This window comes from Indicator indicator, chromosome 1 (genome assembly GCF_027791375.1).
Source record: "Indicator indicator isolate 239-I01 chromosome 1, UM_Iind_1.1, whole genome shotgun sequence".
Taxonomy (NCBI): domain Eukaryota; kingdom Metazoa; phylum Chordata; class Aves; order Piciformes; family Indicatoridae; genus Indicator; species Indicator indicator.
Window position 1 is genome coordinate 9470999 of NC_072010.1, and position 26474 is coordinate 9497472.

A 26474-nucleotide genomic window follows, 5' to 3' on the forward strand; every position below is an offset into this window, starting at 1 on the left:
CTGAAGGTGAGGGAAGCCTAGTATGTACTATAGAGGGAGAGAAAACACAAAAGGAGGACTATGTGATGCACGGGTAAGCTGTTTCCAGTGATCCAAAGGTTTGAGCACATCTCCAGATTACACAGAGAAGAAGATTCATCTGAAAGCTCAGCTTCTACTATCTTCCATGGGGAGGAGTGGACTGAGATTAATGAAAGCACCAATGCATTCAGCTCCCCCTCTCTATTAGGTGGAGATTCTGCCAAGAAGTTGCATTTCGGCTGTTTTTAAACTCTGCTGGGAGACATTATGTTTTTCTTCAAAAAAAGCATGTATCAAACAGTTACTGATGTTTAAGCAATCAAATAGAATAATGCCATAGGTGAATTTTCATATTCTTATCAAATATTTCTTAACGTTTATTTATGTTGTTTTGACACAATAAAGGAAAAACACAGCACTTGTGTCTTCTCTGCAGAGATTTGGTCATTTATTCCTCATGAACTCTAGTGCAAATATGATGAGGGTATAATCAGTTGCAGTGGAAGCTGGCATTCACTGTCCTCATCATTCTGGACAGTACCAGTACATGCTTTCAAGCATCTAACACGTAATGAGGTACAATAGTGCACCCTGCTCCCCAGTTCCTGAACAGACTCCTATAAAGCTACACAAATACAAAGGACGTGTGCATACCCTCAGCTAGCCACATGACTGAGACTGCACTTTATAGTCACATCAGCTCATTGTCTCCATGATTCACCCTCAAATATGACAGGCCTGAGCTCCAAGCTAGTGCACTCAGATGGCTCACCTGGCTGCATTTAAATCTGCTTTCATCTCACATTGCAAACTCAATTGAAGAGCCCTCAGCAATCCCTGATGCCAAAGCGTACCCTTAGGATAAGCTCTGACTCAGCACCATTGAAAGACAATGGTCAATGTTGTGACAAGGCCTGATTTTGACTAAAAATTATGTATCAATGCTGTGTTTCTCCTTACAAAAGTTCTTTTCCTCCTTGCCCTAAACCTTGCCTCTTCCCAGCAGCTTGCAAAGTTGCTGTGCAGCATTTCTAACTGTGCTGCACTGAGTGCAGCTTAGGACACAGTCCACTCTACATGCTCTCTGGTATTTTGCATTTCTCTCAGATTATTAAAGGGAGATAAAAAGGCTCAGAGGCATTATTTATTCAATTCAGAAGCAACCCGTTATCACTGTGTTACATTTCTAACATACAAACACCACTTCATGGCACCAAGAGAGAATCTGTTTTCCCTCAAAAAGAAATGACATGCTCTTTTGAAATCAAAAGAAATACCCTGCTGTTGATAAATATATTCTTGGTTACAGCACAACGAGGAAGTTTTTGCTTTTCCTCCCCCATCTCTCATCCAAATTTCTTCCCCAGGGTTGTAGAGTATGAGATGAGCAACGTGACCTTGCAGTGACAGAATTTTAATGTGTGACTGGTGCACCAAAAGCAATGCAGCAGCATCTCTCTTCTCAGTGTTGCTATGTACACTAGACATTTATGTAACACTGCTTCTAATCCTCAAGGCTGTCCTTACCTAGGGTCAGCAGCAACGAACACAGAATTTATTTAGTCAATTGTCAAAGCAACTTACAGCTAGCACAGAGAACACGCTGCTGTCTTTTGGTGAAAAGGTGATGCTATTCCCAGCCCCAAAGCTGCAAAACAAAAGTAGATGTTCTTTTGAAAGAGGTTTACTGGAAAGAGTCAATGCTGTTTACTAAAACAGACTAGTTTTCTTACATGCTTTAGAATCAAATTGTACATAGAAAGGAAATGTCTTTGCATGTATTAGTTCTCAAACCCCAGGGAGATTTTGTATCCACATCCAGACAATGGGACTTGCTTGTAATTTCTAGAGTTGAGAGGTAGGAAAAAATCTCTCACTCTTTCCCTTTTGCTCCCAGGTTCAAAATATTTCATCCTGTTCACTGCTGGTATTCATCATGCTCTCCCCTGCCCTTGGTTTACTGCTTAGTTGATAGCATTTACCTGTTGCTTCAGGAGCTACTCATGGCTTCCCCCTCCTGGTTCAACAGTAAAAATCACTAGGAAGAATGCAGATTTTGGACTGTGAGATGGATGGACTACCAGGAAGAGCATGTAAATATTTTTGCAAGGTCTAACATCCTCAGAAATCCAAGAACTTCATTAAGAGGCAATCTACAAATAGGATGGGGGACTTTCTCCAGTTTTCTCTCCATGCCCCTGTAATAATGGAATAGAGCCATTGCTGTAGAACAGCACCAGAAGCTGTCTCTTAAAAATATGATCCTTCTACAGAGGATAACACTTCAAGTACAGCAAATCTTCAGTATTCACTGCAAATCTGGAGATATTCATAACCTCAGAGGAAGTGCACAGCATTCCATGGCAGCAAAACAGATCCCACACTTCTTATAACATAGGTGATACAACTAGCAGGATACTAAACCTGCACAAATACACATCCAGCCCTCTAAGGAGAAGCACTTTTTGCTCAAAACCTTTCTGCTAGAGCATTTGTTATAGACGCCAGTCCAGCAGACAACTCAGGCTTCAACCTTAAAAGATGCTGGCTAATTAATCTACTGCACCTACAAAGGAAATTCCAGAGTTTCTGTGATACAAAATGCTTACTACAGGTGCTAAAATAGCCATCTCTTTATGGGAATGAAGACTCTCATTTCAGCTCCATGCATTTCACCAGCACATCTCTAGGGTGGCCTCAATGAAATACTCTAGCAGCAGAGACAATGTAACCCCCAAATCACTGTTCACAGCTGAGTCATCAGCTGTATTATCCCTGAAAAATGTACATTCGTTGCAGAAAAGCTCAGTTCAGCACGGACACCAGTGGCATTTTGATTAAACCTTGTTGTTAAATCCTCTTTGTTAAAACAATAAAATCTGGTTTTATTTGTGAGGGGTGGGAAATCTGCAGACAAATCAAATGCATAATCCACAGAAGAACAGATCCATCTTGTCTTAAATCATACTGGCATGTTTATGAAATGATTGCCAGGCTGAAGTGAAAATTAATCTCCCTAGAAGCCTTTTTATTTTTTTATACAAGTAAACATTGCATTTTAATAACTATGTCTCCTCTCTGACTTACAGGAATTTAAGCTGCTATAGGCAATGACTAGTTAGCCTCCTTCTCTAAGCAAAGTCCTGGAGTTTGAAAATATAACCTGGTGTGTTAGTGTTGAGCAGAGGCTTTTCTCCCAGGCTGCTATTCTAAAAGCAGATGTCTTACCAAATCTTTACTCCTCTGCTCTCTTAGGCTGTTACAGCTGAATTACTGTTCCCAAAACAGCTGGTCTGATGCTTGTATTATTTACCTGTTCTCAGCTAGCTCCAAATCACTTTTTCACCTATGTACTCGGAGCATTAGAAGCAAAGAGACAGCTCTGCATTTGCTTGCACTGGCTGCAAAGTATGCTCACAGGTTGCTCCATGCTTAGATCAGACTGTGCATGGCTGCAAGTACATGTAGTACTTCTCTCTCCTGCAAGACACATCTGCGAACAAGATTAGGTGAAGATCTGCAACCAAAGACAACGATGGGGATTCAATGCTGAGGGAATAAGCCTGCAGTCAGGATGCAGTGGAAGATGAAGGTGCACAGCACTTTCAAACACTCTTCACATCAGGCTTGTGTGAGCAGGAGTCATTAAACAGAGAAGGGGTTTCTCTCTCTTGCATTTACAGCACCTGTTCTTTAGTCTGATGTCGCAAAACAATCAGCATTTTGCAGAAAAAAATGGATTTGGCTTAAACTTTCTACCTTAAGCAGTGCAGTAATCAGATAAGCATTGTGTTATGCACTGGTGTCATCTCCCCAGCCCAGGTTCAAAGTTTTATGTTGTGATGGCTCATATTCCTTTCAGTCCTGTCTCCCAGAAGAGCAGATAAAAGACCAAGGAAGAACTCACATGCTATTAGTAACATATGCTGAGGTAGAGAAGTGCTGCTCCAAACTCAAGGCTGGAATAATCATCATGGAGGGACAGGCTGTTTTGCTTGACGTCAGAGGTGAAGGTTGCTCCTCATCAGGCCTTGCCATGCTCCATCATGGCTCATCTCTGTGGCCCTTCACTATGGCAGTGAACACTTACTCATACATATAATTCAGTGATGATTCATCCAGCTGTTAGCTCTGTAAAGCCCCAAATCTCACACTGCCATACGAGGGCTGGACTCCCATTGCAGGGAAAGGGCTTGGTTTCTGCCATGGCATGGAAGTACTGCTGGTTTAAAGAAAAAGCTTGAGACGTTTAGGATGAATAGAACACAAACATCTTGCTGAGCAAACACTGAGGGGTCTATAGTTTTGTGAGAGACTGAGTGAGACATGGCAGAACACGTGGTGGGATCCTTCCCCCTGCCAGCAGGCCCACTTAGTTTAAAGCATAAAGAAATGTTCAATTATGTAAATACGGTCGATTTGTACAAGTGGAATTAAGTGCTGTCAGCCTTCACTTGTCTGGCACCAAGTTATATTTTCACATACATGTGGCTTACAAATAAAAGAGCTGTGGAGTTTGAAAGAGGGCTTGGCTTGGTTTTCCAAGCTAGAGACACACTCAGAAGCAGCAAAGTCAATGGAGCCTGTAGGAAGAATGTGTTTATCCTAACATTTGCCACTCTTGAAGCCAAGTCACAGTCACTATTCAAGGAAAATCAAAAATCAGCTGGGGCTTCTAGCCTTTTCCCAAACTCACTCTCACCTGGTCTAGCAATTATTCATATCAGCCACAGAGAGGTTTATACAAAATAAAACACAAATACAGTTGCATAGCAATTAGACAGATCTTTTCACTGCAGGTGTGCTGAAGTCATCCCAAAACATTAATTAAGCCTCACAACACTCCAGGAAGTCACACAGTCCCAATCCTGTTTTATGAGTGGATCAGCTGAGGCTGGTACAGGGCAAAGAAAGACAATGACTCTGAGAGACCCTGCCTCTGCTTATCTCTTGCTCTGACAGCACTGCCTAATGCAATGACAAGCATTTAACTTGCCTACATGCAGAGTCAGCTCCTGCTACAATGCAGAACATGAGCACAGAACTTGTATTACTATTTTAATTGTAAAGCACTACCTATATAGGAGTTGAGCCAGAAAAATACAATCTGTTTTAGCACAGACATAGCTACGAAACTAGCTGCTCATTATATGGTAATAGAACTAGTATCTACCAGAGAGAAGTGAAACCATGAACAACATTGTGAGTCTAAATTGTAGTTAAAACCTGTTAGATACTAGATACCAAAACAAGAGGAAAAATATCACTGTGGTTGAGGTTAATAGAGGCAGCCATAATTTCAATCATGCTTTAACCTTACTGCCAGTGAACAAAAAAAGCCTGCAGTACCAGAAACATCCAATATCTGTGTGTTTTGCCATCACTGTTCTGTTTATTACAAACCCCGTGCATTCAGTATTAGAAATAAATCTTAATAACTAAAAAAGATCTAATCCTTTGCTGCATGTCTCCAGTCTTACAGTGATGGATGAATGAGATTCAATGTGAAAATAATGATCCTTCCAGCCTCAAAAAAAAAAAAAAATCATCAGTAGCTGTAATGTAGGCTTCCATCTCAGACTGTATTTCTATTCTGGCTTCTCTTGTCTAGGCTACTTTGAGAATTCTCATCAGTAAGAACATGTCTAGCAATCTCTGACTCCTTCCTCCCTTGAATTTCAAACTGGGCAGAGCCAGAGGTAAAATCTTCAGTGCAAAATCCAGACACGATGCTCTACCAAGGGCAACTCCTGTGCAGAAGCTGCCAAGGCAAAGACCAAACTCAGTTTCACTAACACATACAACATGCCCATACACCACCTACAAGAAAAATGCTTCTTTCTGAACACCGATATTGATCCCTGTACAGAGCTGAAAATTAGTGTCTGTCTACTAAAATGAAAAAAAGGCTTCACTGGAAAGATGCAAACCCAATCTAATGCACTGTGCTAAATACAGGTGAACCACAGGCACAAGAGAGGCTAAGCCATCTTACACCTTTGTGTGCTGTGAACATGACAAAGTATTGCTCCCAAGCTTCTGCTGGAGATTAAAGAGTAGGTTTTCAGTGTATATAAAGTGATGCTGCTCTATTAAGATGCGCTATTTATGCCAGCTAAGTGTCTGACTCCTGCTTATATGCCCTCTTGTCAGCAAAATAAGAAAAAGGAAGGTAAAGAAGAAATAAAGGGAGTTGGATCAGCTATTGGATGGAGGAAGAAAAAAAAAGTTGCTCCTCAGAACCAAAAAGTTACAAAGTGCCTGTTTCAACTTCCAACCCTTCCATGGCAACTCTGAGCAGAGTGGAAAACAGCTGTGGGGTGGAGGAGAGCTTAAATTTGGATGTTTCAGATCCTCCCCTTTGGAACAAACTGAAACCTTTCTACAACTCCTGTGAGGTTTCTGTCTGCCTACAAAAAGACACAATAATGAGGGCTTCACTCTTAGTCTGCTGTAGATCTGACCTGATCCTGCCTTCAATCACATCAGCACAAGCAAGTGTGACTCCAGGGAAGGTACTCAGAGGATCACAGTCAAGTAAACATACTCTGGGACCTCTAAAATTGGATTTCAACCTGCTGCATTGTAAAATAATTACAAAGAGCATCTAAATGCTCCAAGTGTTTGACATTCACGGCATGTGAGTGCAAACTAAGTGCAACTCCCATATTGAGTACACAGTATAATAAAACACCGTATCCTGTCTGCTCCCCCTTAATCACTTTTCTTGCTCCATCTTTCTGGCTGCATAAATCACACATTTTGCAAACTCACTGAATGCTGAATAAATTCAAGGCAGAGAGTTCTCCGTGTACAGATGTTTGCTTACCAAAAGGCTGTGATTTACATCATGATGGAGTCTACCCACAGGCATGACACAGTTGTGCTCACTTTTCCATAGGTTAACTTACATTTCTCCGTATTCCACCCTCTCTTCCATTCAGGAATGGTCACAACCATTACAGAAGTTGACTAGTGAGAGTAACACTGTATATTATAAATATGAATCCCAATTCGGCAATGCATAAAATCATTAACAGGACTTTTTCCACCTCAAAGCCATGAGATTTGTATACCAACAAAAGCAATAGTCTTTGTAATACACTACATTTTTTCATTTGGATTAACTTGGGGTTTGGTTTACTGATCTAGCTTCAGAAGATTGAAGTCAAAAAAGTTCAAATGTTCCACAGATTCTTTTCCATAAGTTTTTAAAGCAATTGTGTCTCTCCTCAGCTTCTGTACTTTTTAATTAACAGAAACGACTCCAAAGAATTACTGCTGCCACAAATACTGTGCGAGCTCCTTTGGGTTTGAGCATAAGCACTTATTATTTGTTGGTATACTGCTGCATCCATCATTTTCCAATATCTTAAATAAACATAAATAAGAAAATCTGTGCTATTCTTTGGTACATTTCTGTTTAAACCACAGTTGAACTTTTAAGTTGTACAAAGAAGTAATTGCACTTTTTGTCTTCTATAGTCTTGCTAGTCCAACAGACGTTCAGCTGAATGATTCTTTATTATACTCAAACCTTGTCCCGTAAGAATTGCTGCCGTTGCTCAGTTTATGAAGTATCTTAGATATTTTGTTTGGTCCACAACAGAAAACTCCAATGGTTTTCCTGTTTAAAAAAAAAAGAGTAACTTATGACACTGCAAATAAACAGAGGCTTCTAACAATAGACAGAATTAGATTCTGGTCTCACTCTATTATACATAAGCCAACTATGCATAGATTCTGAGGAGAGAACAGCTCACTAGATCATGAAGATAACATGAAGCCACTAGATCTCTCCCAACTATCCCCCACAAGAAGCCCTATGACTTACTTGACTAAAGATAAACCTGAAAGAAGTGCCTTATCTTAGTCTCATGACACCAAGAGATGAAAAATTACTGCTTCCCACTCTGATTTTTCCCACGATTAATCACTTTCTTTCATTAAAACTGTGTCTGACTGTAACGACTTCATTAGTGTAAGCTGTGATTTACACTGGCAGGAGATCTAGTCACTAACAGTGATTCATTGCACTAATGAAAACAGAGCACTACTAACCCATGATTATTTCTAGCAAGAGCAGAATAGTTTTGCCACTGTAGTTTCACATTAGTATGTGATCCTTCCTTCAATAGGTATATTAGAGTCTTATGAAAAGCCAAACACACAATAGGATCTTTGTTCATCATCCACAGCTATCAGCCTGGGTTCATTAGTTAACATGACTTTTTCATGCCACTCCATCAACAATAGCTCTTTGCTCTCTGATCACCTTAAGAACAGGCTGCAACTCAGACTCACAGTCATACAGCATCTGAGGGCTCAGACCGGCAGTCAGCATCAGAACAGTGCCCATCTACAACAGCATGACTGAACCATTCATATTCATTACCTTTTTTTTTTTGAAAGATGAGAAGGGAAAAGAAAGAGCAGGGAAAGAGGATGCAGTGCTGTCTCTTCTATACCATGACAAAAATAAATTCTTTATCTTCTTGCTGAGGAGCTACAAAGGAAGATCTCAAAGACCCACTGGGATGGAGGGAATGCATGCAAGAGAGAATAGAGCTCTAACTGTTGTGATCTACGGTACTCACCAAGAAGCTGCAGACTTGAATTCTGGGCCCTACCTCCAGGACCATTTCAGTATTTTACCCAGTAACTATTTAATCTATCTATCTATCTATCTATCTATCTATCTATCTATCTATCTATCTATCTATCTATTTCTTTTTTTTTAGCACATGCAGGATAATCGAAGGCACAGTTTAATATTGGTTGCATACGTGGTTGTTGAGAGAAGTGAGCTAACACACAAAAGAAGAAATCTTTGATGCAGACTGTCAAGTGTATGTGCTTGATATTAGGCAGCAGCTTGAACAGCACAGCAGTCCACTCTATACCCATGCACAGCAACAATGGTACGATACAACTGAGGACTCAAACATCAGAAAGCATCACAAAGTTGATCAGGTAACTGCCATGGTGTCCTTACAATGCTGACTCTCACTGCCTTCAATTACATCATCTCTCATATCAATCCATGGCAAATATTCTTAACTGGCACTTTTCTCACCCTTATGTTTATCTTTCAAACTTTCCTATCCTAGCAGTACTCCTTTTAAGGACAAGAGATGGGTGGCTGGATATGCAGAAATAATGAGAATGCTAGTGCTCGTTGCTCTCAAATAAGATTCCTCAGCATCTGCAGACTCTGAACACCCTCTCATCTGTGCAGTGGAGAAAAAGGGTGCATGAGTTGCCAACAAGAACCTGACTTACACTGTGCATGTAACTGCTGAGCTATTTTGTTAGTCTAATTAACACAGACAGCTGATAAACAAAACCTAAGAGCTCCTTTGTCTCTCTCCCTTTCATTTCATATATCACAGAATCATAGAATGCATTGGGTTGGAAGGGACCCTAAAAAATCATTTTGTCCAAATCCCTTGCAGTGAGCAGGGACATCCTTAACTAGATCAGGTTGCTCAGAGCCCCATCAAGTTAGACCCTGAATATCTTCAGGGATGGGGCCACCACCACATCTCTGGGCAACCTGTCCCAGTATTTCACTACCCTCACTGTGAAGAACTTCCTTCTTATGTCTGATCTAAATCTACCCTGCTCCAATTTAAAACCACTTCCTCTCATCCTATTACAAGTCCTTTTGAACAGTCCCTCCCCAGCCTTCCTGTAGGTCTCCTTCAGATATAGAAACGCTGCTATAAAGTCTCCCTGGAGCCTTCTCTTCTCTAAGCTGAACAACCCCAACTCTCCCAGCCTGTCTTCATAGTATATATAGCCCTCACTGCACAGACATACTTAAGCAGCACATACTGCCATGTATTCCCATCCCAGCAACAGAACTTTTGTCTAGCAAACAGAATCACAGAAAGCCACAGGAGACCCTGTGGCTAAGGGTCTCCTGAAACATAGCTGAGTTGCAACCCCATGCTGTGAGCCAGACACTCACAAACTTCTTCCCCAGGATACCCAGCAGCAGCATCTATTCTGGACACCCCTCCACATACCACTTACATCCCACAATTCACATCCCACATCTTCCCCCACCTACATCCCCACTTCCCTGCCTGCAGATATCTTCCTCCCTGCCTCACTCAGCTCCTTCCTGGTTGCTGTGATACAAACAGGCAGATGGCTGAAAGCAGCTACTACACAGAGCAGCACAATACTGTCCTGAGCTGATGAGCTTTAATTGTATATCACTTGTTTGGGTCAATGGATCATTTTGTTCCTTAGATGAAGACAGGCAGTTACGTAGTCCTATGTCTGAAAATCTTTGTATATACCATTAACATGTTTATAGTTAGGGAAGCTATGCTATAGGGCATTCTTTCTAATAATTATAAACATTAATAGAGGATTTTACTCATTCAGAGCACTATGCAAATAACTCCTCAGTGTTCCTATGAGATGAGAAGGTCAGCATGTAGTTACATCCATTTTACGAACTGAGAGTGGTGGGGGAGAGGTGAAATACTTTGTTACCTAGAAAGAACAGACTCAGGACTTGAAATACTTTGTTACCTAGAAAGAACAGACTCAGGACTTGAAATGCTCCCATTTTAAATCCTGCATTCATTCCTAGAGAGAGGTTTCTCCTTTATAGTGCATTAGAAATGCACCTTGTCTTTTTCTAGGTCATTCTCTACCTGGAGAAAAGCATGTGCCCATTTGACCTAACCTAAACTGAGAAAGTGTAGCAGCCAAGGCATGGTGTAAGCTTTTCATCCAGGACACAACTGAATAGGAACAAGGCTGCTGCTCCATGGCCAAAAAGAGAGCATGAAAAACCAGACCAGTAATTTATTATGTAAACTGTCCCAACACACATGCAGGCGTCATATAAAATACCAACAGTAGATGGCACAAGTCTGCTCCTCTTAGTCCAGAGGAAAGAATCAGGAACCTGATGCTGGGGTTGTCCCATGTCATGCTCTGAAGGTTTGGCAAAGCTGAGACACTTACAAATGCACTTTGCTTATTTGGGACCCAAACAGCAACAAGAGCAACAATTCGCAAACCACAAACCAACCAGATGGCTAAACCGATGAGAGGTTTGCCAGCTGCATGTTTATTTATGCACAGCTTTTACTAAAATCACAAGATAAAAAGTGGAAAATATCTTGGCTGCCCATAAACAAGCCCAAGGGGATGACTGCAAATACATGTGAAAGCCTGGACACTGGTACCAGATGTTGTAAATGTGTTTGTCCTGTTTTTGGTCTTTTTTTTTGGTTTTGCTTTTGTCTCAGTACTGCAGAGTACTGCAGCAGGGTCACTTAGGTAGAAAGTTACTATGAAATAATAACTGAAATAAAGTTAGCAGGAGATTAGAAATTGGACTACGGAGAAAAACGGAAGTTCCTGTCTCATCCAGGGAAAGAGGGAGAGTATTCCCTGGAGCGTGTCCAGAGAAGGACCACAAGAATGATCAGGGGGTTGGAGCTCCTCTGCTACGAGGTCAGGCTGAGGGAGCTGGGGTTGTTCAGCCTGGAGAAGAGGAGGCTCAGGGGAGACCTAATAGCAGCCTCCAGTACCTGAACAAGGCCTAGAAGAAGGATGGGGAGAGTCTGTTTCCAAGGGCCTGCAGTGACAGGACAAGGAGCAATGGCTTTAAGCTGGAGAAGAGCAGATTTAAACTGGATGTTAGGAAGAAGTTCTTTACTACACTGGAACAGGTTGTCCAGGGAGGTGGTTGAGGCCCCTTCCCTGGAGATATTCAAGGTGAGGCTCAATGAGGCCCTAGGCAACCTGGTGTCCTGGAGGTGTCCCTGCTGACTGAAGGGAGGTCAGATTAGATGACCTTTGGAGGTCCCTTCTGGTCTGGACCATTCTATGAGTCTGTGATTCTATGAATATTCACCTACAACAGATAAGTTTCTGTGGGATAGCTGAGCTACAGGTTTTGCTACTGTCTATCATGTTACATGTAACTACATCTTACAGATCTGATCTACACACTGATAAAAGGGTGACAAACGGTAAGAAAGTCTACTTCTTAGCCAGCTGCAAGATAATCAAGAGTTGGAACATTATTTAAGTAGTAAAAGACATCTTGCTTGGAAATGGTGGCACAATTTGGAGATCTGATGTGAAAATGCAAAGGAAATGGTACTTGAACTCTCATTAGGAGTAATGCGATGGAAAGTACAAAAGACAAAGCAAGCATGACAACCATTAGTAGCTTCACCTATATTATGTGCACTTACAGCCTTGCAAAGAAGTGGCAGAAACCTTACCATTTTCATCTTTTAAAACTGCATCCATGCAGTTAAACAAAAAAAGACATTAGAATGGAGTATAAAAGGTCAGCAGTCCTCTATGTAGAAGACTCTGAGCCAGACAGTCAACTTGCTTCTCTGACTTCTTTATTTCCCTTTCTTTCCTATGATTCTTTACCACAAAATGCTTCTCTAAGTGACACTTTGCTCCACACTGTGAGAATCCTACTAGGGATGCTCCTCTACAGCAGACTTTGAGGTACTCTATAAAGGGACCCTGCCCACAACATCCTCTAGGACATGAATCTAAGATACATATTGTCAGCATCTTACTCTGCCCACAGTGATCCACACTGGCACTCAACATTTCTCAAGAGCCAGGAATCAGTGCCAGGGATCAGATAGACATACCCAACCTCAGAAGAGAAGAGTTAATAAATCATGGGCAACTTTGGAAGTGCAATAGAGGACAAAAAATTCTTGAGGGAAAGTTCTGGAGGTGAATCACCCTCCTGAATGACCACTCAATCTGGTGCACCCAAATTACTAGGAACAGCTAAGGGTGCTTTGCTCCCACACCACTGACTTTGCCAAAGGTGGATTAGGGAAGATTCACACAATCCTTTCTACCAGATCAGCCTTTGAAGGAGAAAACTGACAGTGGGGGTTAAATACTCAAGCAACAAAGCTGTATTTGGACAAAGACATTCCATCAGTCTAATTGTCTGTCGTCTCTGGTTTACAACCGTCTTGTTTCAGATCATAATATGTTCACCTAGCACAGCAAAAAGGCATCGCTCAGTCTTAGAAAAGAGTAAAAAAGTGCCAGGAATCTTCAAAGACAATATATATTCTGTATAAAAACAATATAGGACAGTCAGATTTGTCCTGGTGCATTTTGTTTGTAAACCAGCACTACACAGCATGACAATCATAGTAGAAGTCAACAATTTAAAAAAATGCAACTTTATATATAAAACCACCATATGCTGTAAGCAAGATATTGCCACGGACAAGAACACCTCTGTGCAATGAGATGGAAATCTATTACTTTTCTTTTCTGGGCCACTGAACATTCTAGCTGCATGAAAAGATGAACTGTTCTGACTACAAAGAAAAATAATTTTTCAGTTGGTACAGGCTATCTCTCACAACAAAATATTAGATAATTTCAACATCAGTAGCTTGAACATTACACTCTACAACAAAACCCAAAGACTATGTTCATACAAACATAGCTAGAAACTGATAATTATAACCTCCAGCCTTCCAGCTGTGGCACCTTTCAAGCAGACAGGTACTTACCGCCTGTTACACTTTGCTATTTCATCAAAAAGGAGTTTCCAATGGGGTCGTCCAATCAGAAGCCTTGAGTTTAAAGCTTGATATTTTTCACCAATTATTTTCTGCAAGAAACAAAAATTTCCATTCTGCCTGATTTGCAAATTGCCTCATATCACCCAGGGCTCCCATTTCTGACATTGGCTGACTTACCATATCGCTGAGGTGTAAAACCTGCGCACAAGCATCAGACAGTTGTGATTAAAACTGCAGCCATTTCATGCACCAATACACTACTCACTGCCTTTTCAATGGCTCTCCTTGGTGTTCATTATACATTGTTCCTCATGCAGCTGCTCATTAATCTCCCCATTACTTTTAAACCAATTTATTTAAGCCATAAAACAATAACCATACTCCTATTATTCATTCCCTCACTGGCTTTTAATGCTAAACTGGAAGAAACATTGCTGATGCAAAAATCGTATTTCTGTCTGAAGTCTCTTTTTTAACTTTGCACAAGTAACTATTAAGACGACTAGGTCTGAAAAAGTAACAAGGGAAAAGTCTTACATTTCTCCCTGAGACTAGTTTGCCAGCTGTTTTGAGCTGCTCTGACAGCAGAAATGAGCTGAAACTGCTCCCCAAATGGAACTTAACCCATTCCAGCAATGTTAACACACCAGCACTCTGGTAATGTGAAATGCTCTTCAACTGCAGGGCATTACCTTTCCTTGGGTATCTGTCCTCATGAGATAGAAAGGCAGAGAGGTTACATCTTTTCTTGGCTCCCACATTCACCCCACTGCTGAACAACCTAAAACATTGCTCATAGTAATGCAAAGACAGTCTTGGCTAATGTATCCTCTGTTGCCCTCCCATGTTCAGGAGGCCTTTGCTGAAAGATGGGCTTTGTCCCCTGTTGTCACCCAGTGATGCTACTTCTGAGCAAAGTGAGCATGAAGCAAAACTGCCATAATTTTGGTAGCAGTCAACACTTTGGACCAACATCAGTGAACACATAAGCTGTACAGCAATAGAGACTTGAGGTTCTCAAACTCCCCCTTGAGCAATCATGAGCAGCATTATGGTTTATGCCAATTCTGCTCAACAGTCACAAAAGAAAAGTGATTTTAAGGAAAGATTTAAAACAAACTTGACTTTAAATAAATTTAGTACCTGCTTGATCTATGATACTAGAAAACTTGCATTGGGTTCTCTATTATATTACAATCTTCCTGTGTCATTGCAATGCAGTCCTGCATCAGGTTTTAATTTTAACCTAACAATTACATACCAAGTTCACCAATGAGATACTTTCAAGCATCCCACTTCTATCAACATATGTTATCCAGGCATTACATTTGTGCAGCACTTTTCATAACTACTGTAGCTATCACATAATTTAGACTATTGGATAGTGTTCCTACCAAAGCTGTGAATGTTTTCTCCACCTGATACCAGACAGATCAAAATCCTTTGGGCATGATTTCTCACTGCATTTCATGTTTTGTAGTAATTGTTAGGCTTGGTTCTGGGCCCACTGCAGTCAATGGAAAGCTTCCAAACACAGCAGGATGAAGAATCAAGCCTAGGCTCATGTGCTAAATAATGTAAAATGAAGATCACAAGTGTAAATAGCTACAGGAGATGCCAAGAGCTGGGGAATTAGCTCAGCTTTGGGGTTGGTAGCACATAACAATTGACAGTTCAGTGCAACTTCCAGTTTTATACATCAAGAAATCTGTAACTTTTGTCTGTATTTGAGGCAAAGAAATACAAAGCTTTTAAAAATAGTTTCTCTCAAAATATTTATTTGAAAAGAAGATTTGAGCTTGAAAGCTCCTAGAACTATTCTGAATTGATTCTTAGCCCAGAAATGTTGCAGATTTCCCATCAAACATGGACAACCATCTGGTCCATGGCCTGGCCTGGAAGGACCTCTTTCCTAGAAAAAGAAGATATGGATTTCTGTTGACATCTCCTCAAGTTAAGGCTACTAGACTAGATTCTCTTAATGCCATGGGAATGGACTTGCTCTCTTGCCCTAGCAATGAATCAATCACTTGAGTTTATGGCCTCATTTCCTGTTTTTATCATCTACAGTAATTGTCTTTTGCCTTTGACTGTCAGTTTGCATTATCTGCTACCTGAAGGTCTAGTTTGGTTTATAAACAGTGTTTAGCCACATACCTGTATTCCATCTGTCTGACTGAGGTACAGCTGGATATTTATATAGTCTGGTCGATTCTCCTGCCAGAGCTGGGAAGATGATAAAAAACAGCTAGTCAAGTAATACCCCTTCTCTTAATATAAACATGTGCCTACTGCATTAAGTGACATGGGTTTCAGCATCAGTGAAGTAAGATTTTTAATGAAGAAGATACACTTGCACAGCACTTCTTCAAATTTCTGAATATTGCACATCATGGTGCACACATAACATTATTCTAGGGTCTTCACTCTTAAAATTCACCAAAATTGTAAAACTCCCTCCATTCTTGATCTGTCTACTAGCCAGACGGCTAAAGGCCACCCAGAATTCTCAACATGGATGTTCTTTTTCCATCTCATAAATTCCACAGATAAGTGTCCAGACTATTGGTACATAGGAACACTGTGCAATGAACTACTGGTGACAGATACTCAAACCATTCTGTGCAGCTTCAACAATAAATAGATTCTTGGTCAGGTAGCCCAAGCAGAAGTACTGCTGGAGCTCACCTATTTTGAGCAAGGCTACCCTGCTTTATTGCATGACAGTTGTGTGGTGTGGACATAACTTGCATTTACTTAGTTGCCAGTACCCCTCCCAAACAACACTCATTACCTTGTTATGTAACATACAGAGCAGATCTGCAAACCAGTGGAAAGATTCAATGTCCCTGCACACCCATATGAAGTAGAGTCTTCTGAGTTTGTAGCATTTCCAGTCATCACTTGAAAAGAAAATGTTTAGGTAAATTTAAAAAATCATAATTTACAAGGGAAACATACTAAGATGGTTTATATTCATTAGTGGAAATGTGAATTTTGCATTAGAAGCTAACCGCTAAGTTGTCCTCCATCCTATGACACATCAGACACTGAAATGGCCAATACTGATATTGGGGTGATCCTGAGAATATTAAATCTGTAGCACAGACTTAACTCCCTTCACAGACTCTGTTTCCATATTAGGAAGTTGTCAGCTATACAGATGATTTGGGCAGCAAATATGGATTCATGCATCATCATAAAACTTTTATTTCAAAGCAAAGCAGACATTCTAAGTTCAAGCATATTATGTCAATTCTTTATTAGGTTTATAAAGCGATCCATAAGACAAAAATATTGACAAATGCAATAATGTCAGGACTTAATTCTGCCTTTCTACGTGAAAGGCTCTGGTTGATTATAATTAATACTGTAGTGAAATCATAAAGACCAAATCAAATCAGAGCTCCATTGTGTTAGAGAACTGTGAGATATATTACAATCCTTAGAAAATGCTGGTGGGTAAAGTGCAGTCATGGGCAGATTCTAGCATTGCATTTAGAAAAACAGGACTATCGTGTTAGATTTCTAATTCAAATAAAACACAAATATAGCACAAAGGGAGGACTGGAATGAACTGGGAAATAAAACAGAAGTAAAAAAAAATCTCAATGATTAATAAGTTCAAATAAAGCACAAATATACGGGAAGTATCATTTTGGCTGGCCAGTTCTGTTTTCTGTTACTCTGATCACTGAAATGGTCAGTGCACAGATTGTTTCTTCCTTTTCCTATCAAAATAATTTTCAGATAGAGAAGGCCACAGCCTGTCAACTTCAAACACTAGTCCCAGGAGCCAAACCCAGATGAAAAGTTTCATGATACATCTCACCATAGCCACTGTGCATTATTTCAAACACCAGTGTTGCCAGCATATCCAACAAGGGTATACTATTAAAAGATCTAAATAAATGATAGCTCCAACCACTGTCTTAACTTCCCATACCACTAACCTCCACTGCAAGCCTGAGGAGCAAGGATAGACACATTGTCAGCATCATGCAGAGGCTGAGAACTCACCTTTCACATAAATTCCCCTTTCACATAAATTCCCCATAGAGAGTGCTTTAAGAGTAGGAAGTACAATGTCTTTCAAGTCCTGATTTCAGCTTTTTCATTTGTCCTGGTTTCAGCTGGGGCAGAGTTTACTTTCTTCCTACTAGCAGGAACAGTGCTGTATTTTGGATTTTGCATGAGAATAATGTTGACCACACACACAGAATTTTGGTTGATGCTAAGTAGTGCTTATCCTAAGTCAAGGATTTTTCAGTTTCCCACACTCTGCAAGTGCAAGGGTACACAAGAAGCTGAAAGGCAGCATGGCCAGGGCAGTTAACCTGATCTAGCCAAAGGGATATTCCATACCATAGAACATATTGCTCAGTATGTAAGTGGAGGAAATTGGCCAGGAGGAGCTGGATCACCTCTTAGGGACTGACTAGGTATCAGTCAGCAGGTGGTGAGCAATTGCATTGTGCATCACTTGTTCTTTCCTTGGGTTTCATCTCTCTCTCATTTTGTTATGTTACTTTTAATTACAGTTAGGATTGTTGTTATTATCATCTTTTATTTCAATTATTAAACTGCAAGGGAAGTGAGAGAACAATTGTGTAGTGCTTAGTTGCTGTTTAGGGTTAAAAAACAACAAAAACGTTGAGCTGCAGAACAGTATTTTCTCCATCTTCTTCTGACTGCCTATATTAAGACAAGCCCTTAGGAAGGGTCATAGTCTGGTCAGATGTGACAAGATAATTATGAGCAGTAGCAAGAAAAATAAGTGCCTTTCATAATCAAAAAGGATAAAAGAAGATAAAAATGCAAGCATTTTGTATTGAAATTCTCTAGCTCGGTAACAAAATGCCATTCTCAGTGAGAAAGAGTCTGGGCTGCAAGACTTCATGAAATAAATCAAGCATAAATTTAAAATAGCAACTCAGACACATATGCTTGGGTCTGCCTCCAGCAGGATATGTTATGCAATAAGGCTGCAATCCCCCATTACATCCAAATCTACCTCTATATAACACTTCTGTGTTTTTATGTCACCACTGCCCATAATAAGTCATTATTTACAGACCCTTCTGCATGAAAGTCACTAGCTTTCCTTAATGTAAGTTATATTTTCTTAAAATAGGGCATAGAGTTCAACAGTTAAGTGGAGGGAAGGGCAGGAGTAGGAATTAAATTGTATACATACAACAGAACACAACTGAGCATGAAATAAATGACCATGTCAACAAGCTTCTGACCTCCCGAAGACCTGCATGTCCTTGACATAACAGGACTGGCCCTACTGCCCTGCAGCGTTGGCATCATAAAGCAATTTGTGTGTTCACACCTGCCAATTTTTGTTTCTAAGCCAAGGCAAAGACAACAGGCAGATCATTTACCAAAGCAGTGCTTTGTTGATGTTTAAATACTGAGAAGGGAAGCAGGCTAAGACTTACTCGTTCTGAGAATCAGCGAATGATTCGCCTCGTACAGTGCGAATATGGGCTACAAAGTCAGGTTATGGGACTGGCTACGTGGAAGCCAATTTATGGCTTTATCTAAATAAACAGATACTGCAAAAACTTTTGGACACTACCCTATGGCAATGCCTGAGCAAGTTCCTACAGCCTCTGATAATACACTGGTAAACATCTCATTACTTGCTGCTGGCCCGTCATTATGATCTGTGACATTTTTGCTGAACACTCCCAGGGATAATTCATCATGAGGGAAACAGTCATCTTATCCACCTGAGACCCAGACTTTCAGCAGATATGTAGCCTCTTTTTGAGAGTATGATCAGTACACTCTCAGGGAAAAGAAAATAAGGGAGCCCAAGATGGTTTTTATGGCTGCAGCATTATGAGACAGGTGGGACTGATAATTTTCAGAAGTGCTTAGCACTGTAGCATCCAGCCCAGATCAAGGACAGAAGAACATGTACAGCATCTAAATTACAGGGTTTTGACTTCACTCTGGAGTTACAGCTGGCCACTGGCATGTTCAGCTTCAAACAAATGCTTCAGCTGTGCATTGTAAAACCCTCCCAAAACCAGCTGGTCTTTCAACACTTCAGGGAAGGTTTGCTGCTTTATCCAGTTCCTATGAAATAGTCCAGTGACTGGAGCAAGTCAAGACTGGAGCCAAACTGGACACAGGGCAAGATTTGGTGAAAAACATGACACCAATGTGACAGAGAAACAAGAGGTGAAAGTTCAGATCTGAATAGAATGCCAAAGCCTTTAAATAAAAAAAATAAAAAGACTCTTCAAGGGACACCCCAGTTGTCCACTTCTCTCCAAGGACTTATGCTAATGGAAGCTTTAAATATTCTGAAAGGCTTTCTGATAATCACTACTATGGTAAACTGGGGGGAAATGACTTTAAAAGCCTTAAGCTCACTTACAGCAGTGTGTTGAGTACTGATGCAAATGGTGTAACTCCAATACCACCAGCTACACAGAGGCTGACCTCATAGTTTAGGGATTCCTCAAAGGGGCTTCCAAAAGGTCCATCCACATAGAGTCTGTAGAAAAAGCAAAAAGAACACTTTTACAGACAGCTGCTAAAATCAGAGAGATGAAAAGTGAGGTAAAATTGAAACCCTACAAAGAATTTGTATTGATTTTCTCCTAGTCTTTGGATATTGCAACAGTGTAAGAGCTGAAATCCCCCGCCCACACCGACAATGACCAGGCTAGCTCAGTCTGGAAGCAAATGAAAAGTATTTACAAGCAAAACTACAATCTATGATGAAATGCAATGAATATGTACAAATATACACTATCCACAACATTCACAAATATGTACAATCAACAGCAAAACACAACCAAGCCCGATTTACTCACAAATAGCCCTAAAATCTGACTAAGATCAACCTCTGGCTTGAGTTCACCAAACAGTTTTAGTGTATATTAGTTTCAGTTTTACACCGCACATATACTGATCTATTATGCAACTAAACTATGTCCAGTGAAAGGGCATAAGCTTTCTCCTTTGTAACATCAGCCAGAGAATTAAAGGCAGTGAAGATGTCTCATTTTCAAGACAAAGTCTTCCAACTCTCATCTGATCTTTCCTTTTGAGGGCTGGATCTTAGCCATGACTTAAGATGTCAGTCTGTTATTTCTTTTAGTTTTGTGGTCTGACCCTTGGCATATTACTACTCAAGAATATATCTTCTCTGGGTGTCTTTTGCCAATATGGTCCTTTCTAGGAAATTTCTTTCAGGCCTCTATTGCTGACATCCTGATGCCTTATATGTTAGATTCCTTCTACTATGTCTTATCTAAACACGGATAAGTAGCTACTTTCTGATGGATTGAAAGCAAACAGAATGATCCCTAATGGTGCCCTGCCTTATAAACTCCTTTCTTGGCTCTTGGTGTCCTGCCTGGAGAGAAAGGGCCAGCCACAGTAATCATCAGAAAGCACTGGAAGTGCTGTCAGTAGATGTTTTTAAGTAACCAAAATTCAGCACTGTTATTTGTAAAAAAGCTACCTGCAACTAAAATGTCCTTATTTTTATTTATGTCTTTGTGTTTTGAAGTCACTACAGTATTCAACAAACCTTCTCTTGGAGAATCTCAAAGATCAGGTTCTGGCATGAAGAGCACACTAGAAAAATGAACTAATTCCTTGCTTAGCACAGATAAGTTCTCTTGCACAATGGGGCCACAAAAAAATTCACTGGACATGTGTACACAATATAACCAGAACTTTTATGTATCTTCTCATTAAATGTTTCCTGTTACATAACACTTTATACCCCATTTGCTTAAAATTGGTTGATTCCCACTAATGAAATGGTACCACTGGTGATGCAGAATGCAGCAGCAGCTGCTTTAAGAGATCTTCTAAATGTTGCACTGTCATTTGAGGAGGTAAAGGAGTTACTCTTATTTAAATAAATAACAGGAGAAATATAGAGAGCAGGCCATTACTCTGAAATTAATCTGGTCCAGGGGACATTTCGAGAGAACTCCACAAATGTTATGGGTCTCAGATGTACATTGCAACAGAGCTCTAATTTTGGGATTTCAGTGTAGGGCAGAAAGAAAAAAGAAAATTATTGAATGATGAAAACCAGCAACTGAATTTCACTGTCATTCCTGGCATACCTCTTACACATACTACCCTAATCAGATTCTGCCTAGCTGGTAAAACCTGGAGAGTTGTTTCTAAAGGTATGAAGGGTACAAGCATAGGCCTGAGGGAAATTCCTCACATTTTGCAGAAGCAGCACTAACTTTCATCTGTATATAGAGACTTAAAGCCAACATTGTGCAGGAAAAACACAAGCAAATCCAATAGAAGCAAACCAGCAAAGAAGATCTCTTCACAAATTACCACAGTGGATGTGACAAGAGTTATATAATCTACCACTTAGCAGGACTGCATGTAAGACTATCTGAAGTATGCAAGTACGTCTGATCTGAGAAGGGATGAAGCAATCCCTCTAAATTGTCTGATTGCTGCTGAATGCCACTGAAATGATTAGAAGTTGCAACATGATAAACTAGATCTGGTCACCACAAACCAGACAAAGCCTGGTGCATACTACATGCCAGAAATTCAAGAAACAACCTTCAATTAAATATTTTGGTCAGATTGTTCCAGTTTGTGGCCCATTAGCCCCATCTGGCCTGCAAAATATTTCTCTCTGCCCACTGTGTCATCCTCTGAGGGAGTGAGGAGCAGTTGTTTGGACAGCAAATGCAATCAGAGAAGCCAAAAGGCTCCTGCTGTGCCTGCATGTGGTCTAGCACAGGACAGCCAGAAGTCACTGCTTCCAAGTGCGAGAAAGAAAAATGGGGAAAAAGCTGGAGAAATATTGCTACTGCGTTAACCCACTCTACAAGAGTGCCTGAAAAGATTGATTCCAAGGATAACATGATCTCCATGGAAGATTTTGTTGGATGTCATAAACATGCAGTATTTAATCCCATTTTACTATGGGGATAATTTATAACTAAAGGAAATGTGGCTCTGATGCCTTGATGGAAATGGTTGTTTAGGAATTGATCCTTCTTTTATTCAAGTCAATGAAAGAAACAAACCTCCTGATGCTGTATCAAACAGCACAGTGATGAACAGAGCAGTGATTCAGTCATGGACAGCATTTAATAAAAAGACAGAGAAACCAAGGGAGGTAAGATGACTTTTTGTTTCTTGAGTTGTGCCCCAAATATATCACACTACTGTTCTATGCTCTGCTATCAGCCCCACCCCAGCTTTAATTTAATTAACATGAAGGAAGGGAATGTCACTTTACTAAAAGTTCTGAAATTTCCCCCTCAGGCAAACTTATTCAAATAATGAATTGTTATTTTCACATGTATTCATTTCCAGTCTTGGAAGTGCTCTCAGTTATTCTGGCACAATTTCTTAGCTCACAAACTGGGAAAAAAAAAGCTCCACAAAACAGAACATAACAGAAAAAAACCAGTAGAGTACATTATTTGAAAGCATCTTACAGATAGCTGGTGAACATATTTTCTATTTAAAGCACACTTACACTGTACAGTACAGCAGTAGAGAAATATTGAAGCAGCTTGTTCCAGTGCTGGGCAATGAAACTGCACTAACAGGAGGCTGTTTCTAAACCAAGGGACCCTGTCTCAGGGATACAGGCAGTTGTACTGTGTTTGAGATCCAAGTTACCTTCCCAAGAAACTGCATAGTGATGTGTGGAGACCTCTGCTCATACCTCTGTCAGACTAGGACCTCAGTGTCATGCTTTTCTTTAGAGTGTAGGTACCTTCAGTAGAGTTTAATGCTTATATTGGACTTCACTACCCAACTGTAACGCTGGTATTGCTCCATTTTTCTTTTTTTTTTTTTTCTTCCCCCCCCCTAGTCTGTGAGACGTTACTTAGGATATCAGTAGAATAACACATGCATAGGGGAGCTAATTCCAAAGCTTGTAGGAAATTTTAATTAACATAGAACACAGAAAGTGAAGTCCTAGTAACTGAGTTTTTTGTCAAAACTCTCATCAACATCCACAGAGTAAGGACTTTGCCCAGCAGTATAAGATTCTATATCCTAGGAGCAGTATTCAGTTTGTCACTAAGACCTAGGTAGTATCTGTGTGAGCTTAGTCAGTAAGCCTCTCATACAGTTAAAAGAGATGCAGTAAATATAGTTAATGGAGCCTAGAGAGAGTCAGGATGCGATGAGTTGTTGTCTGTGTCTGCTGACTGTACTGACTAGATTCAAAACGACCTTAGAGATCAGTGTCCCTCAGGAATGGCAGCTGAAGGCCAAGAAGAACTGAAGTGGCACTGGGTACCTCATCTGAGGCACTTGAATCTGGTTCCACTTATGCACTGAGATAACTGGAGCTTTGCTATCTAGCTCACACGAAAATACATAAAGTTAGATGTCTTCATACGCTGCTGAATCCCTCCCCTGATTCCCTTGGAAAAGCCTGTATTGTTGATTTCCATGTTCCTGAATGGTTTTGAATGAAGTTCTCCAAAATCACAATAAAGTCAAGTAAACAATTCTCCTCCCATGCTCGTACTTCTCTTCAACTTGTCCTACCAAAACCACAGGTAAGTACTGCCTCCAAGGAACTGTCTGCTGGCTGAAACAGTCTCCTTACACTCTTCTGTTGCTGTAATTCATACACCAGAAAGATGCTACTACCTCCCTCTGATAACCCACAGTACCAGCCTCCACCTCCACATGATAAATATTCAAACAAGTGCCTTCATGTTCCTCCCACACCACCCTTCATGCCTGGGAGGAAAACTCTGTAAACATCTGCAGCTATTTCATTATCTTACTTCAAATTTCTTCTTCAGACTCTTCTTTCCTCTAATATCTGAAAAACCAACAGACCAGAAGTCGACAGTACTTAGGCTAACAACATGCTTGCTGTATGCAGCTCAGTCATATTCTGCCCCAGTACAGTCTCACTGTTCCCTTGAAATTTGCTGTCTGATTGTATCCATCTGTTCTGTCATGTTTTTCTAGTAGAAGTTGGTTTGGTCAGGACAATCTCTCTCTGCTGTGTGACTGTGTATATCAGGATAGCTTCCTCGTGTACCTCTTTCTTCAGGCCACTAAGTTAACCCAGATAAGTGAAGAATTACTGGAAATCATTTAGTTCTGAAACTTACATCTTTCATACAGTAAGCCTGCAGAAAGGAAAACTGACTACAGCGGTGTTCCAGACCACTTTGGAGTCCAAGGCTCAATTCACGTTTTTCAATAAAAATTTAGCTACAACAAATTACATTGTTTTATTTTTCAAAGCTGCTCTTCCTACTAATAAAGATTTTCAAACATCTTCTGCAGTAAAAATCATGACAGCTGCTTCATCTTTTGAAGTCAGCATAGGATACTTCATGTCATTATTTAATCCTCAATTAGTAAGTGTAAACTCTAACACTTCTTTTTCAGAAGGATTGTGATTATTGACAGCATTTCAGTACCAACAGCCTTTTACAGATGAACAATCACCACTGAACAAAGCACATCATCCTTGGTTTGTATGGATTTCTGAAACTACAATGGCTTTCAGGGCTTAGAAGTGTAACAAAATGTGACATCTGGCATGTGAGAGCAGAGATTCCCATGTGTTCTCCTGACACTGTGAGGGATGATGTTTTCATTAAAGAAAACAGCAGCCCCTTAGACAAATAAGCTTGCAAAACCCAGCAGATCCAATTAACTTTATATACTGTTTTGCTCAGAATTGAAAATTTTTATGATTCCAATTCAGATTTCACAGAATCACAGAATTAACCAGGTTGGAATAGACCTTCGAGATCATCCAGTCCAATCTATCATCCATCGGTCATCCTTTCCATTTTTTTAACTGATTAATTTAATTTCTGGTTGGTTATTTATAGTTTTTCCTTTCAACCTCAAATATTATTATAGTATGTACTAGATCTTGTAGAACTTTCCTTCTCTCTTCTACAGTTGCTTCATCAGTTAGGGAAACATCCAACTATAACAACGAAGATGGCTCAAAACCCTATGGAATCAATTAGCATCAGATTTTATTTTCACAGAAACATGCCAAATTAATTTTTTTTTTAAACTCCAGAAATGCAATTTCTTTTATTACATTTCAGTTCCGTTTATTTCTCCTGATTGGGCAAAACAAAATGAAATCACTTGTCCTTCAGCTTATTACAAACTCAAGGGACCAGAGATGACTGAAGAATTTCCATTTCCACAACATCCTTAGCAAGAGAAAATATACTGAGAAAGCAGGATGACAAGGGCAGGAAAGTAGAAAAGTAGAGCAGGAATCTGCATTTTCATGGATAAGGCTCCTTCTGTAAACCCTAAACTGAGATACATGGTTTTCTGAGGCACAATGCAGGTTCAAGGAGATCCCACTGGAGTAGGCTGGAACCCTATAAAAGCAAAAGCTGTATAACTACCTATAGGAAGTTGGACTTTGAACAGAGGAATGAGAGGGATGGTAGATCACAGGATCACAGGATGTTAGGGGTTGCAGTCCAACCCCCCTGCCAGAGTAGGACCATGTAATCTAGTACAGGTCGCACAGAAATGCATCCAGATGGGCTTGAAAACCTCCAGAGAAGAAGATTCCACAACCTCTCTGGGAAGCCTGTTCCAGTGCTCTGTGACCCTTACAATAAAGAAGTTCTTCCTCATGTTGAGGTGGAACTTCCTTGACTTATCACAGAGTGCAACTGAAAAGAGGTTGTCCCTTCCGTTTGGACACCTAGTCCTCATATATTTATATACATTTATTAGATGCCCTCTCAGAGAAAAGAACATCACTGAAAACTTGCAGAACTGACTTGTAAGCATGGCTCCTCTTTGTTCAGGACTCCCAGAGCAATTGGAAGGTAGTGTCTCAGAAGCTGATTTTCCTCAGAACTTAATAAAAATGTCTAATTAATGTCC

General features: G+C 40.3%; 1 protein-coding gene across 3 annotated transcripts in view; it reads right to left on the reverse strand.

Annotated features, from left to right (window-relative positions):
- Nucleotides 1–7527: 7527 nt before the first annotated feature.
- NOX4 (NADPH oxidase 4) overlaps nt 7528–26474 on the reverse strand; it is a 106772-nt gene continuing 87825 nt past the window's right edge. For 2 of the 3 annotated variants that reach the window (XM_054385493.1, XM_054385501.1), the window contains 5 exons: nt 19981–20100; nt 16378–16486; nt 15741–15809; nt 13572–13672; nt 7528–7648 (listed from right to left, as the gene is read on the reverse strand). In XM_054385493.1, coding sequence (XP_054241468.1) covers nt 7528–7648; nt 13572–13672; nt 15741–15809; nt 16378–16486; nt 19981–20100 — 520 coding nt within the window. The remainder of the gene's footprint in view (nt 7649–13571; nt 13673–15740; nt 15810–16377; nt 16487–19980; nt 20101–26474) is intronic. The other variant, XM_054385509.1, reaches the window with a different exon arrangement.